Source organism: Microtus ochrogaster, linkage group LG1 (genome assembly GCF_000317375.1).
Source record: "Microtus ochrogaster isolate Prairie Vole_2 linkage group LG1, MicOch1.0, whole genome shotgun sequence".
In the NCBI taxonomy this organism is placed as follows: Eukaryota; Metazoa; Chordata; class Mammalia; order Rodentia; family Cricetidae; genus Microtus; species Microtus ochrogaster.
This window is the reverse complement of record NC_022027.1, coordinates 52,897,191-52,910,969: the sequence shown is the minus strand read 5'-3', so window position 1 is coordinate 52,910,969 and position 13,779 is coordinate 52,897,191. Positions and strand designations below refer to the sequence as shown.

Genomic DNA, 13,779 nt, shown 5'->3' with positions numbered 1-13,779 from the left:
CTGCATGAACACTGACTCAAAATCAACTGGAACAAAATTCAATTTACAGAACAAGCAAGGGGCTGAAGAGATGGCTCTGTGGTTTAGAGTGCACGCTGCTCCAGCAGAGGGAAGTTTGGTCCCCAGCACCCATGCTGGACAGTTTGCAAGAATTATAGACTTAATTTGAGAGTCATCTGGGGCCTCTGATCTCTGGAAACCTATACTCAATATACATGTATGTCTGAATGCATGCATGCATGCATGTATTATGTATATGTGTGTATGAGACACCCTACATATACATATTAAAAATAAAATAAAAAACAAATAAAAAATAACTAAAACTAAACAGTCCCACAGTTGAGCACTTTAAGAACCCAATTTTGTGCTTTACATGTTTCTATGAATTTTTTTGAGAATTTCATGCATGAGTACTCTTTTTATATCATTTTTACCTCTCCCCATTTCAATTCTTGTGTTCAACTCCTACTCTCCTCCAAATTATCTATGCCTCTTTTTAATTATTACTGATACACACTCACGCATACTTACATACACTCATACATACCACATACACAGCCCTTCCCCAACACACACACACACACACACACACATCCTCCACATAGTCACAAATACACCACACCCCCCATAGACTCACAACTCACAGAGTTGCAGACCCCCCGTGCACACACACACTCACACCACACACAGGCCTACACACTTATACTCAGCTCACACACACAGAGGCCTACACACTCACACATCCTCACACACACGCACACATGCCATACAGACACAGACAGGCCTGAACACTCACCTTATGCAAAGCCCCCACCTTCTACAGGCTGCCACACTCACACCCACACACACTCACACCCACACCCACTCACACCCACACAGGCCCGCACTCAAACCCTCTCTCTCTCCTGATTAACTTATTGACTTTAAAGCCCACACTGTTTCTTCCCCCACGTTGTTAAGTCGTGAACAGGAGGAACTGGTCACGGAACTTTAAGCGCATCGCCCAGCTTGGGAGATCTAGAATCAGTGCTGAAGTTTCCTTTCCCGGCTGAGCGGTTAGTCTGTTCTGCGGTCCAGGTGGTTTGCTTTACTTAGCTGGATAGGTGTAAAATGATTGGCTTCCTTTGACGAAGAACCCTACACCTTCTCTCTCCTCAGTTTTTAGTTGCTAGGAGAGTGAGGCACCAGAAAAGCTCCTCAGGGATCTTCAGGCCACTGTGGAACGTGGCCTTTCAGTTTGGTATTGAAGCATCTTAGTCCAGGTGATGGCCACTCACAAACTTATGTATTCATGCAAAGATAGGTGCTTCTTCACACACACACACACACACACACACACACACACACACACACACACACACATTTAATTTCCTGGTGTCAATTCAGATATTTTTAAACATCTAAAAATCTATTTTAACTAAAACGATCTTATATTAAAATTTTCGTTTGATGAATTTTCAATATCCATTATAAATAAGGCATGAACTTGTGTTTACCACAGTAGAAGGACAAGATAATATTATTATCCTATCAATCAGAGGAAGAAATGAATTTTCCTGGTGCTTTGGAATTTGACAGTCACCCACCTACTCTGGGCCTCAGGACCTAATCCACAGAACAGTAAGCAGAATAAACAATGACTTTAAAATAACCTAAATAATGGAAAACTTACTTTTAATGCAAGGATAACTGGAATTTCAAAACATGAAATAAACAACATTTTTAGTCATATATGTGTATTGTTTACACCTAAAATTTAGGACTTTCTTCAAAATTCAGCCCATGGTCATGGAATTAGTGCGAGCATTTGAAATGCAGGGTCCAGGGTGAGAACAGTAACAACCGTGATCTATCAAAGACTTCAGTCTGCTTGGTTCTCTGCACTGCATTTGAAATGCAGGAGAACAGTAACAACCTTGATCTATCAAAGACTTCAGTCTGCTCCGTTTTCTGCATTGCATTTACTTATGCACTGGTTTTTAACACTGAGAGGAATCATTGAATAGTTTGTGAAAGTTAAGTTAGTGTTCTTTAAGCTTATCCTATAATTTCTTAAGACTTAAAAAGGAGAACCTGAGAAATTCATTGTTTGAGGGATTGTTGTTTATTATTGTGAATGACTTATGCTAGAACACATACGCGCGCGCACACACACACACACACACACACACACACATATATGACTTATCACCAGCGAAAACAGCCTACAGAGTGGGAGAATATCTGAGGGGTGAGGGGTGAGTTGTATACAAGGGATCAATATCTAGAATACATAAGGAACTGTAAATCCTCAACACTACTAGGTGCCAACCACTACCTTTCCTATGTGTGCATTTACATGGAGTATGCGGGCAGAGGCCAGGGAACTAAAGAGGAGCCCATAGAACGGCAGTAAAGAGGCTTTAAGGCCGTGTGTTGGGAGTGTCAGAGAGCACAGATGGCAGAAGAGTAGCAGAAGAGGCCAACGGTGAGGCCACCAGACCTAATGATCCGAAAAGGTCACAAGGAAATACAAAATAAAAATCAAACATGGGAACAAATTCATTCATTCAAAAACTTGAACCGTGTATTTGTGAAAGTCATTGACGTGGTGGGGGTGGAGATGTGGATGCCGTGCTTGCTGCACAAGCCTGAGGACCTGAGTTCAGATGCCCAGAGCCTTTGTCGGGGCATGTGAGGCACTAGGCAGCCATTACAGCAGTGCTGGGGGCAGAGTCAGGCGGGTCATGAGGCTCACGTGTCTGTGGTCACCAACTTTACCCATCTTCCTCGAGAAGACAGCCAGAAGAAAGAAAGAAAAGGAACATGGACACGTTTGATGTAGTCACTCTAAAACATGCCCCCTGAGCTGATATAAAGGCTCCTCCTGGACTCAGGGGCCTCAGCAATCTGATTAGAGAGAAGAGGAAGCAATAGGAACTCTGAGAAGTCACATTTGCAGGGTGCCCACAAGTCTCCAAACCGGAACCAGTTGTGCGTTTATTTCTCATGTATGCCAAGGGAAATTCTGGATGAGGGCAGAGTCTCCCTTTGTGGATCTACAAATATTTTAGACTGTCATGCTAGCTCATGAACAGGAGGAGCGCAGGACCTTTCATACAAGGAAGACCTGAGTACTATGACTCCATCAGCACCCTGGGCTGTCAGCCGGAAGTCAGGGTGCTACTGGGCAGGCTGGGACAGATGGTAGTCTTGCCTCCCTTTCTTTGTTTCAGCTCTGGGGCTCAAACCCAGGCCCTCAAGCATGTTAAACACACAGACTCTACTACTGAGATAGCCTCAAAGCTCAGCATTTATCAAAACCTAAACAACTTCACATTATAAACTGCTTTGGAAATCATTCTAATATATGAAGAGGTCAGTCAACCTAAGAAACACCTGACATGTTCATAGAAAAGAATGGTTTTGAGAATTCAATTTGCTGACAATTCATAAAAATGAATGCAAAACATGGAAATTATATTTGGCTGATTAAATGTGAATTTGAGTTAATAAAACTGAGCCCGACGGTGGTGGCGTACGCCTTTAATCCCAGCACTCGGGAGGCAGAGGTAGGTGGATCTCTGTGAGTTCGAGGCCAGCCTGGTCTACAAGAGCTAGTTCCAGGACAGGAACCAAAAGCTACGGAGAAACCCTGTCTCGAAAAATCAAAAAAAAAAAAAAAAATCCAACTGATTTTTGACTACATTAATATTCACATAATTCATTTTTAATAAACATTATCATACCTCATTAAAAATACACTTGGTGGTATACAAATACTTTTATTATTTCTTAAAAAAACATTTCTGTTTATGTTATTCCAGCTCCTGTTTCTTGAAGGATAAAATTATCACCTTTAATTTCTTCCTCTTTTCATTCTATCTGACTTAGTTTATTTCCTTTTAGCTTATTTGCTGTGTTCTGCACTTTCAACATTGCTTTGCTTGGATTGTATATATACTCTAATCATTTACTGTTAGTCAAAAATGAGAAAAATCGAAAATAAAAACGAAGTTATTCCGTTTTAGAATTCAACATATTCACAGAAGTTTGGTTCCTACAGACAGGCGATCTGAATTAATTAATCCAGGAGTTATTTAGATATGCATCAGCAATGGTGCTGAATAATTTACCATTCACGTTAACGTTCACCTATTTGGACACAGGAGCTGACCCCCTGCCGGCTGGAGGAAAGGTTGCCGCATCTACCTTCTGCTTTTCTATGACTACACTCTGCTCACCTCCTCCGAAGGGTCCCCATATGACTCGGCGGATGGACTTCACCCAGTCTTCCATATCATTCTGGGTGCTCGCCATGAGGAGGTAGCTTTCATGATTCGCTGTCATCCGATCTCGGTCACCTCCTGCAGAAACATAAGCACATTGGAAGGACAGTTCAGCCAGTGAGAGCCGAATTTTCCTTGCCAGCCTCGAGGGCTTCCCAAAGGGCTGGGCCTCCTGCAGGCAGGCCCTGCAGCCTGGTGAATGAACGGGAAATATTTACCTTAGCTGCTGGCTGACCTGCGTCGGGACTGTTGCTTTAAAAGGAAAGGCTCTTATGTTTCCAGGAGAAAGCAGGAGAACAAATGCCATTCCCCAAACAATGCTTGGGCTTTTCTGTCCTAGCAACAACCCATGGGCCTGCAGTAACTCATAATCCAGTCCATTCACAGACAGAGCTGCTGAATAGGGGGAAACGGCAGAGACAAAAGGAAAAGAGGAGATGATGGGGTGGTGGGCCACAGGTGCCTGGAACTTCATCAGAAGCACCAAGTCCTGGCAGGTCCCTGGTTCAGGGAAGGACCTTAGGAACGGAGCAATCAGGTAATATAGGTGACCTACAGTTCCTCTGCTTTGCCTTTGTTGGTCAGGGGGAACTCAGTCCTCAAAGGTCTCACTTTAAGGAGTGGGGGAGGGGACTGTTTGCATGCCTGGTCTATTACAAAAGCCAAAACATATCTAATGACCCTGACACCTGAGTAGGAAATTTCAAAAGCCCTCAGGGCAGAAGGGGTGGCCCCTCTTTTATTTCCCCCACCTCATGCTCTGAAAAATCTTTACAGTCTCTAATAACATTTAAAGAACTAAAGTCTAAAGCACACAATTTAATCCCTGAGAAACTCTATCGTGTACTTCAGTTTCCCTGGAATGCAATTTTCAGGTGTGTATAGAAAGAGCGACTGCACCCGACCCTGAGCCCCAAGGATCTGTCAGATGTAAAGATGGGGCTCTGAACATCCTTAGCTATGTTAGCTAGTGTCACAGCTGTAGGGCTTCAGTCCTGGGTGATAATTCCTAAGGCTCACAAGTGAATAACTTAAAAAGCAGTTAGTATTTCACCGAATTCTAGTAAGTTGTACTTACTGTTCAGGTGCTCTGTAGCTATCAGTACTTAATTTTCACTGAACATTCTAAGCTTGCAGCCTCTGGATCAATAATCCACATTCAAGTGTTTTATTTGGTTAGTTCATTCTAAGTAGACTGGAAGACCTCTCAGAAAAGCTTGTAGGTTTCAGTTACAAAAGACACCTCCGGCCTCTCCCCTCTCACACCCAAACTAATTCACACATTGCTGTGAAAGGTGGAGTGGAGGCATCTGAGTCCTGGATTCCACAGGACCTCCCTGGCTGGGAAGTCCTGTGTGGTGAGCAGAAGTTAAGTCAGCCAGCCGAGTAAATCATCTTTTCCATCTCATACAACAGGATCAACATGTGCTCGATGGACGTCCAGTAGCTTTCCCTGCACCATCATGCTTCTTAAATAAACAAGGAGTCGATGTTTGTGAGGACAAACCAAAAAGTCCATAAAAATACTGGACTTTAGAAATGGAAACCCTTGAAGGAGTGACGCATTTCATTTGACTGCCTGTTACCAGGGAGACAACAGAGCTAATACATGCTTGAGCAATTATTCAACAGTAACAAGGATTATTCTCTCAAACATTATTTTTCATCCATACCACTATACATAGGAGGCACATGTAAACCTTATGATGTACATGCCTGCGAATATAGCACACTTCAGCAAACGTGCATGCTCATATCACATATGGATGCCAGAATTAACTAAACGTCAAAATAAAATAATGCTCCAACGGCCCTGCACAGTGCTAAGAATCTGTTTTGCATTCTGATCTGTTTATACCACTGTCTGGAGCCAAAATATTAGCATTTTGAAATCAGAATATTTTAATTATTGCCTTTGCCTAAAGGATGCTCAGTGAACTCAGATAGCAATTTCCTGCTGTGTCACTCTCAGCCCAGGCAGAGGAAGGGCAGGGACAGACAGCCACTGCAGAGCCCAGAAGCAGAGGGACAGGCGCCTGATAAACACAACTGGCCAGTAGTCCTGGCTTTTCATCTGATTCTTTATCTCTGCTAAGGGTGCTGTGTGTCTGACCTTGAATCTCATTTAGACCGCCACTCACAGCTGTGAAATCTCGTGCCCGAGTTCTACGCATTGATACAGGTCTTGATTCCTCAGTGTATTAGCAAAGAAAAAGAATGTTTTAGAACAGCCTTTGCTACGAGTCTTGGTGGAAACAACACACTTTCTTACTAAAAATGTGATTAAGTTGTTACATAGATTAAGAATGTACTATCAGTGTTCATATTTTCTGAGAGTCATACAGTTATTTGCTGAGGCCTCAAAAAATTACATGAAAATCCCAGAAATGAACAAATCCTGAAATCCAAAGAATTTACTTCAGTATATCACTACCAACTTTCTCCTTATTGTTGATCAATCATTTCTTACTGAACTAAATTTGTGGAACCTTAATTAGTGTAGGTGTGTGTGTGCTTAGGAAGCATATGCATGGGGTTCCAGGCAGCCACTATGGGTCTGGGGTCACACCCTCTGGGTGGGGATAAGATAGGATCGGTTACTGAAAGCTAATGAACAGGTCCCCTCCTAAGACTACAGATGTCTTCCGCTCTAGTATATATGACCTTTCAGCTACAAGTCACCTGTGGGGCAATGCAATTAAAGATCTCCAAACACAACTTAGCAATATTTTATTCCATAAATGAATAAGTTCATAATTTAAACTTCGAACCACAAAGGTGAAGTTCAGCTTTGGTTGTCATCTCTCTTTAATGGTACCTAATGCTTAATGTAATCAATTTAGAAACAAAAATTATTTCAAGATGTGAAATTTGAAAACAACATTGAGTTTTAATAGTCACGAGTTTGAGAACTACCCTTACATCCAGACATAATATATGGATACATATATCTGTGCCCCTTACACTGCACTGCACAGCCTTGGGATGCTACACGGTCTCCATTCTTCCACTTTGCCTGGATCCATGCCGAGTTCAGTTTTTGAAAACCTACTCTAACACACACCAGGGGGGTCTGCACACGTATTAAGGGCATGACTTCTGTTGGCAGTCACGCTTAATGCAAGCGCTCCATTGCAAGGCTTGGTGATTCAACAGGAGCTAAGTAGGTCACGTCATTCTCTTGTGTTTGCTCATAGGTAACACCAAATGTTTGCACATTTCATAGAGCTCTGAAAATCACACCTGTTCACTTTATTCTTCTCAAAGTGAAACAGATTCCCCCAAATAAATTACATACTGGATCTGATTACCGTTTGTAGAGTTCCGAGGTAGAGTTACAACAGCCCATATACATGCTTGCAATCAAGGACCTGCACTTGGGACCTTCTTGATGACAAAAGGAACTGCTGCCCCTTACACCCTTCTAAAATGCAAACCTAGGACATATTTGATTGGCTCATTGAGTGGAAGGTTTCAAAATCTGCCATGGTTGGTTTTATTTTAAATGTAACCCAAAAGGCTGAAGGCAGAGCTAGAATCATTCTGAAGAGGAACCTAGCAGGAGGAAGTTCAGCCTTTGGACAGATGCCTGTGAGTGACATTTTGTTGTGCCTGTCTCTTGTTTGTTTCTCACTGAGCATGTGCAATGTGTGCCTTGCCATGATACAGAGCTTTACTATAGGCCTGTGGGTTGGGGTCATGTGAGCATGGCCTGGATCCTTTGAAACCACGAGAAAAAAAAACCAACAACTTTCCTTCGAATAAATTGCTTATTTCAGGTATTTCACTAAAGTCACAGAAAGCTAGCTAACCTAACCCACACACAAAGATTTTTTTTTCTTTTCCCTTAAAGGAAAATAATTATAAGTTGCTAGTACAATTGTGAACTAAAATGTAAAATAGTTTCTTGGAAAGGAGAAAGATTTGTAGCAGACTTTATTTTGGGCCACCAAGAAGCTCCTAAATCATGACATGGAGATTTCTTACTAGTTATGAATGTTCAACCTTATTTTATGCTTGTCCCACCAGCTCTTGAATTTAACCTGTTTCTCTTCATCTATGTTTTGCATCAGGCCTTTTTACCTTTCTTTCATTGTACATCCTATTTCATGCCTGTCTGTCTGGCAACGGCTGCCTGTCTGGCCCCATGCATCTTTCTCTTTCTCCCTTGTTCTGATCTCTCCCTCTCGTTCTCTCTTGAGCCTAGATTCCTCCTCCTACCCATTCTCTCTGCCCGCCAGACCCACCTATCCCTCTACTGCCTAGCTATTGACCATTCTGCTTTTTATTAGACCAACTAGGTCTAATATCCCACATCATAAATAAATGGAAAACATCTTTCCATAGTTAAAGTAATTTCCCACAACAAAGATTGGCGGTGAATTGATTGTTTTCATTTTTTTAAATGATTTGCTCAAAGTGAACTGTAGCCCACAAAGTTACAGTACAGACCAGAGGACATTTCAGCGAACACTGTAGCCCACAAAGTCACAGTACAGACCAGAGGACATTTCAGCAAACACTGTCAATGTTGTTCATAACTTCAAGGGTGAAATGTTTCCTCATTCCTAAGTACAAACAGGACCAAAGCCAGATTATTAAACTCTTTATTTTATTAGCACTTGCAGAGAAGATATGTCAATGCCCTAAGACTTATTTTCAATCATCAAGTGGAAAAATCTTCAAACAAACAAAGGAACCTATCAATTTCTATAAGCTCTAGTTCTTAGGTCTTTCCTAAGAATGGATTGTGAAGGTAAAAGCTTTGCTCAAGCATAACAGTGGAAAGTCACAGAGGTAGAAACACATGACTCTCCTTTTATGGAGACTGATGCTTGGGAAAGAACCAGAATTATATGGCATGCGATCAGAAAACCCAGGGCCCCTGTGGGTGCTCAAACCTTTGACCATATAACAACAGGATGGGATGAGACAATGCACTTCATGGAAGAAGGCCGAGGGAGGGACACTGGGCCCCCTTATACTAACATGCGAAATACATTATTATCTAAAACAAGAAGACTTTTTGTCATGCCTTGTTAATCATTTCCGAGTATTTATTTCACAAATATTAATTTAAAAGGTGCAAGGTCATAATTTCAATGAATTTTCTCAACAGCAACATTTCTCAATGCTGTACTAAGATTTTTGAATATTTAAAAACATCCCTTAAGTCAGAAAATGAGAATGTATTCAAGGTTTTATAAACAAAAAGCTGCACAACTCTACAGTAATATTTCAAACCTCTAAACCAAAATGAGATCAATTGGAGACCTAGTAACGGTAAACACATTGCTTTTATAGTTAATGTATACAACAAGCATGCTGCTAAAATGTTATTTTGTATTTTAGTTCAATTAATCTTAGGCTTCTGTTTCCTGAGGTTTTTATTATATTGATGTCTTACATAATTTATGCCCTCAAGAAGGCTCTAATCTATTTGTGAAAAGAGACCTCTCTGTCATGTATCACAAGCTTAGGTTTAAGCTATGAATAATTATAATGAATATATGTTAGTTTACTGCTTATTGGTTGGTATTTACTAATTATAGTAAGTTTCCAAGGATTATATTTCAAAATGATTTGAGGGAAGTCTCTCTGCTTGAGTATATACTCAATTTAATATATAACATATATTAAAAATAATGTATATATACTATATACATACACAACACACATATACATATATGATGAACTAAAAAGTCTATATTATAATTCCTCGAAAATTACTATAGAGAGTGAACAGTGAAACACTGGACGGGGCTGGAGAGACAGCTCAACATTTGAGAGCAGTGGGTTCTATTCCCAGGACTCATACAGTGACTCGTGACCATTTGTGACTCCAGAGCAATGGGTCTCATGCCCTTAAGCTGGCACTAGACAATCACACGGTGCACACCACACATGCAGATAAACACTCATACACCATAATAATAAAATAATAATATATAAATGTACTGCCTCTATTGATCTGAAAATGCAACTATGGCTTAAACAGAGGTAGCCAAAGGGGAGTAAGAATTGCACCAGGTAGCCCAGATCCCGGCTTCAGGTGCTCATTTCCTAGCTCTGAAATCTATTATCTTCGGTTGTGGTAATGGGACTTCATCGCAGGGTCACTGTGCACTAATTGAAGAAATATGACTTCAAACAAATCAAAGACTGTTGGGCAATAGGTCGTTTGTTGTTTTATTATGAATTTGTAAGATATTTTTTCATCTAAACTTTTTTCAAGTTTAATATTTTTTAATTGAATCATTTCAAATGCAAGAAAATAGTTTTTAGGGGGCTGGAGAGATGGCTCAGAGGTTAAGAGCATTGCCTGCTCTTCCAAAGGTCCTGAGTTCAATTCCCAGCAACCACATGGTGGCTCACAACCATCTGTAATGGGGTCTGGTGCCCTCTTCTGGCCTGCAGGCATACACACAGACAGAATATTGTATGCATAATAAATAAATAAATATTTTAAAAAAATAAAATAGTTTTTAGAAAATATTCTGAATATGATAATAAAGTAAATTTATTTAATAAAGAAAATAATGTTTTATCTTTCAAGCTAATATTTATTTCCATTTTCATGGTTTTTAAAAATAATGATGTATTTATTCTATTAGTTTTGATGCCTTTAATTATATTGTTCTGAGATTGTTTTTCTGTGTATTTATGCAGTACAGGTTGGTCTTGAATGTATGATCCTCCTGCCTCAGCTCTCTGAATGCTGGGATTATAGGCACGTACCACCATAAACAGTAAAAATACATTTACTTTAAAATAATTAGTTTTAAAACTTTAAAATTTCAAATAAGCACAATTTGGATTTCCACTAATTTCCAGATTTCTCAGGCTCATTCTTCTGAAAAGCACAAGATGTACTGAGCATATTAATGACAATGATGAAACAGTTAATTGTATTTCAGTTACCTGCTACCCAGACTGCACTGGGAAGCCAGGAAGATCTCAATTTCAGCCTAACTGGGTATTTGACTTCTAATTTTCTCAGAGGTTACACACCTAGTCATCTACACCCAGAAGTGTATTAAATCCTTCTGGTTGAAAGAGCTGAGAAGTAAAGGTACCGCCTGCTTTAACATCCTCCCAGGTGGTTCTGAGGCATCAAGAAGTCAGAGCACACCCACTGTAGGAGGCTTTACTATAACTCGTCAAGATTTACAACTTAAGATTCAAGTCTTTCAACGACAGGCCTCCCATTTGCTTGTATCCATGTCAGTCTCTCCGTGGCAGTTCTTTAATCAGAAAGGCCTGAGCTCTAAAGCTACGGATCATATAATGTGTCTAATTGATTATTTGCATTGTAAATGATCAACACCACAACCAGTTTTGTAAGAACAAGTCATTTAAGTTAATATTAGCGAGTCTGGCAATTTTGTGAGTCTCATGCATTAAAGACAGTTTATTTGATCAAAGTGAATGTTAAGACACTCCTTTTTTTGCATTTGAATATAGATTCGCTATTTCACTATTCCTCATGCCCCGAGTTTGATAAGTTGAATTGTATATTGAATTTGGAGAGAGATTGTTTGAAGATCTAGAGGAAAATGCTCCAACACATTGAAAAACCTTATGTATTGTTTCCCTCTTATTATTTTGGAATATTACAGATTTGCAAGGCTAATAATAAAGTCAGTTGGTAACTTATTTACAGTTTGCAAATTATCTTCATATCTCTTGATCTGGTTTTGAAAATAATCCCAGGAGGTGAAGCAGAACATCGCCCATCTATCAAGCACATTGATAAAAAAAAACATGTTGCTGTTCCCAGCAGCGTTCCAGGTCCTGAGGATACAGTGGTTAGCACAGGTCCTGAGGACACAGTGGTTAGCACAGGTCCTGAGGATACAGTGGTTAGCACAGGTCCTGAGGTTACAGTGGTTAGCACAGCAGAAGTGAGAGCTTGTGGCCAGCATTGGACTGAATGTCCTGCTGTGGAGGTCACCAATATAACGCTATTTAAATCACAGGTTGTATGAGATCAGTAGGGAAACCAATACCAGAACAGAGAAAATTTAGATTCGACAAATAGAGATCACTGGAGACTTTAAGGTATAGATCACCAGGTTAGGCAATGTGGAGATCATTGACAACCTTGTAAGAGCTACTTCAGTGAAGGAGATCAGTCTGAACTAACAAAATGCCTCTAAAGAAATGTGTTCATCAACTGGTGGAGGGGGGAAAGAGAAACACCTGGTATAAGCAAACCTCTGAGAATTTCCTTGTAGAACAGAACAGAGAAATGAGATGTGTGTGTGTTGGGGGGACACAAGGCTTGTAAAATGGGAAATATTACAGAAAGCTTATATACTTACGAGAATTATCCACAAGACTAAAGAGATGGCTCAGCAGTTATGAGCACACAGTGTCCTTCCAGAGGACCACATCAGGCATCAAAACCTCCTACAGCTCCAGCTCCCACCATCTGATGCCCTCTTCAGGCCTCCACAAGCATCTACAGAGAAACACACACACACACACACACACACACACACACACACACACACACGTGCATATGCACTCATTACACATACATGTGAATATGCACACATTATACACACACAAGCACATACACATGCACACACTCACTTAAAATAAAATCAATATAAAAAGTCCACTGGGAAAGTTGTCAACTGGGAGAAAGGAAGCTTAAGACATCCGTAGTTCCTCAAAGCTATGATGAATTTTTCTCGTTTTCTTCAGAATCCCAAGAGGGACTAAAAGTTAATATGATTCAGTTTTCCTCAGAGTTCTGATTTTAAATTATATAATATTTATAGAAAATATCAATGAGAGAAAAGGGTTTAAACTCATAAATCATGTACAAGGACAAATTTTTAATTTTTTACTTAAATACAATTTTTAGTATTATCCATTAAGACATTTTCACAAATTTAATTAAATTGGAACAATTTTCTTCTTCTCTTCATTTGACTTGCCTAGATGCTAATTATCCACTTGTACACAGCAGCAGCATCACAGAGTGTGTTCGGGCGTACATGAAGCAAGTGATGCTATAAAACCAAATCTTATCACCGATTCTCACAACCTGATTGCTCTATCCCAAGGAGGACAGCCAGTGATTACCATGGTATGCAATTAAGGGCGAGTTAAACCTCAGTTTTAATTTCATTCTGCCGTGTAGCTGGAAATTGCAGCGAGTGTAAGTGAGAGGGATCGACGTAAGAACCTCAGTGGAGGAGTGATAGTTTGTTCGTGCTGTAACAGATAAAGCTTGCCTGAAGATCAGAGTGAGGAGTGAGGCACCAGTTAACCACAGAGGCCAGGCAGTGCGGTGTGCATCTTTAATCCCAGCGCTTGGGAGGCAGAGGGATCTCTGTGAGTTCAAAGCCAACCTGGGCTACACTAGATTGATCCAGTCTAAATGAGAACCAGAGCCAGGTGGTGGTGGCTCACACCTTTAATCCCAGTACTTGGGACTCAGAGTCTTTAATCCCAGCACTAGGAAGGTGGAGACAGGAGGGGGTATGGCTGGACA

General features: G+C 40.5%; 1 protein-coding gene across 3 annotated transcripts in view; it reads right to left on the bottom strand.

The window, feature by feature from the left end:
* Positions 1–13,779, bottom strand: part of Arhgap24 (Rho GTPase activating protein 24) — a 418,579-nt gene that overhangs the window by 46,276 nt on the left and 358,524 nt on the right. For all 3 annotated transcript variants that reach the window (XM_026785338.1, XM_026785337.1, XM_013350910.2), the window contains one exon: positions 4,227–4,349. In XM_026785338.1, the coding sequence (XP_026641139.1) occupies positions 4,227–4,349 (123 nt within the window). The remainder of the gene's footprint in view (positions 1–4,226; positions 4,350–13,779) is intronic.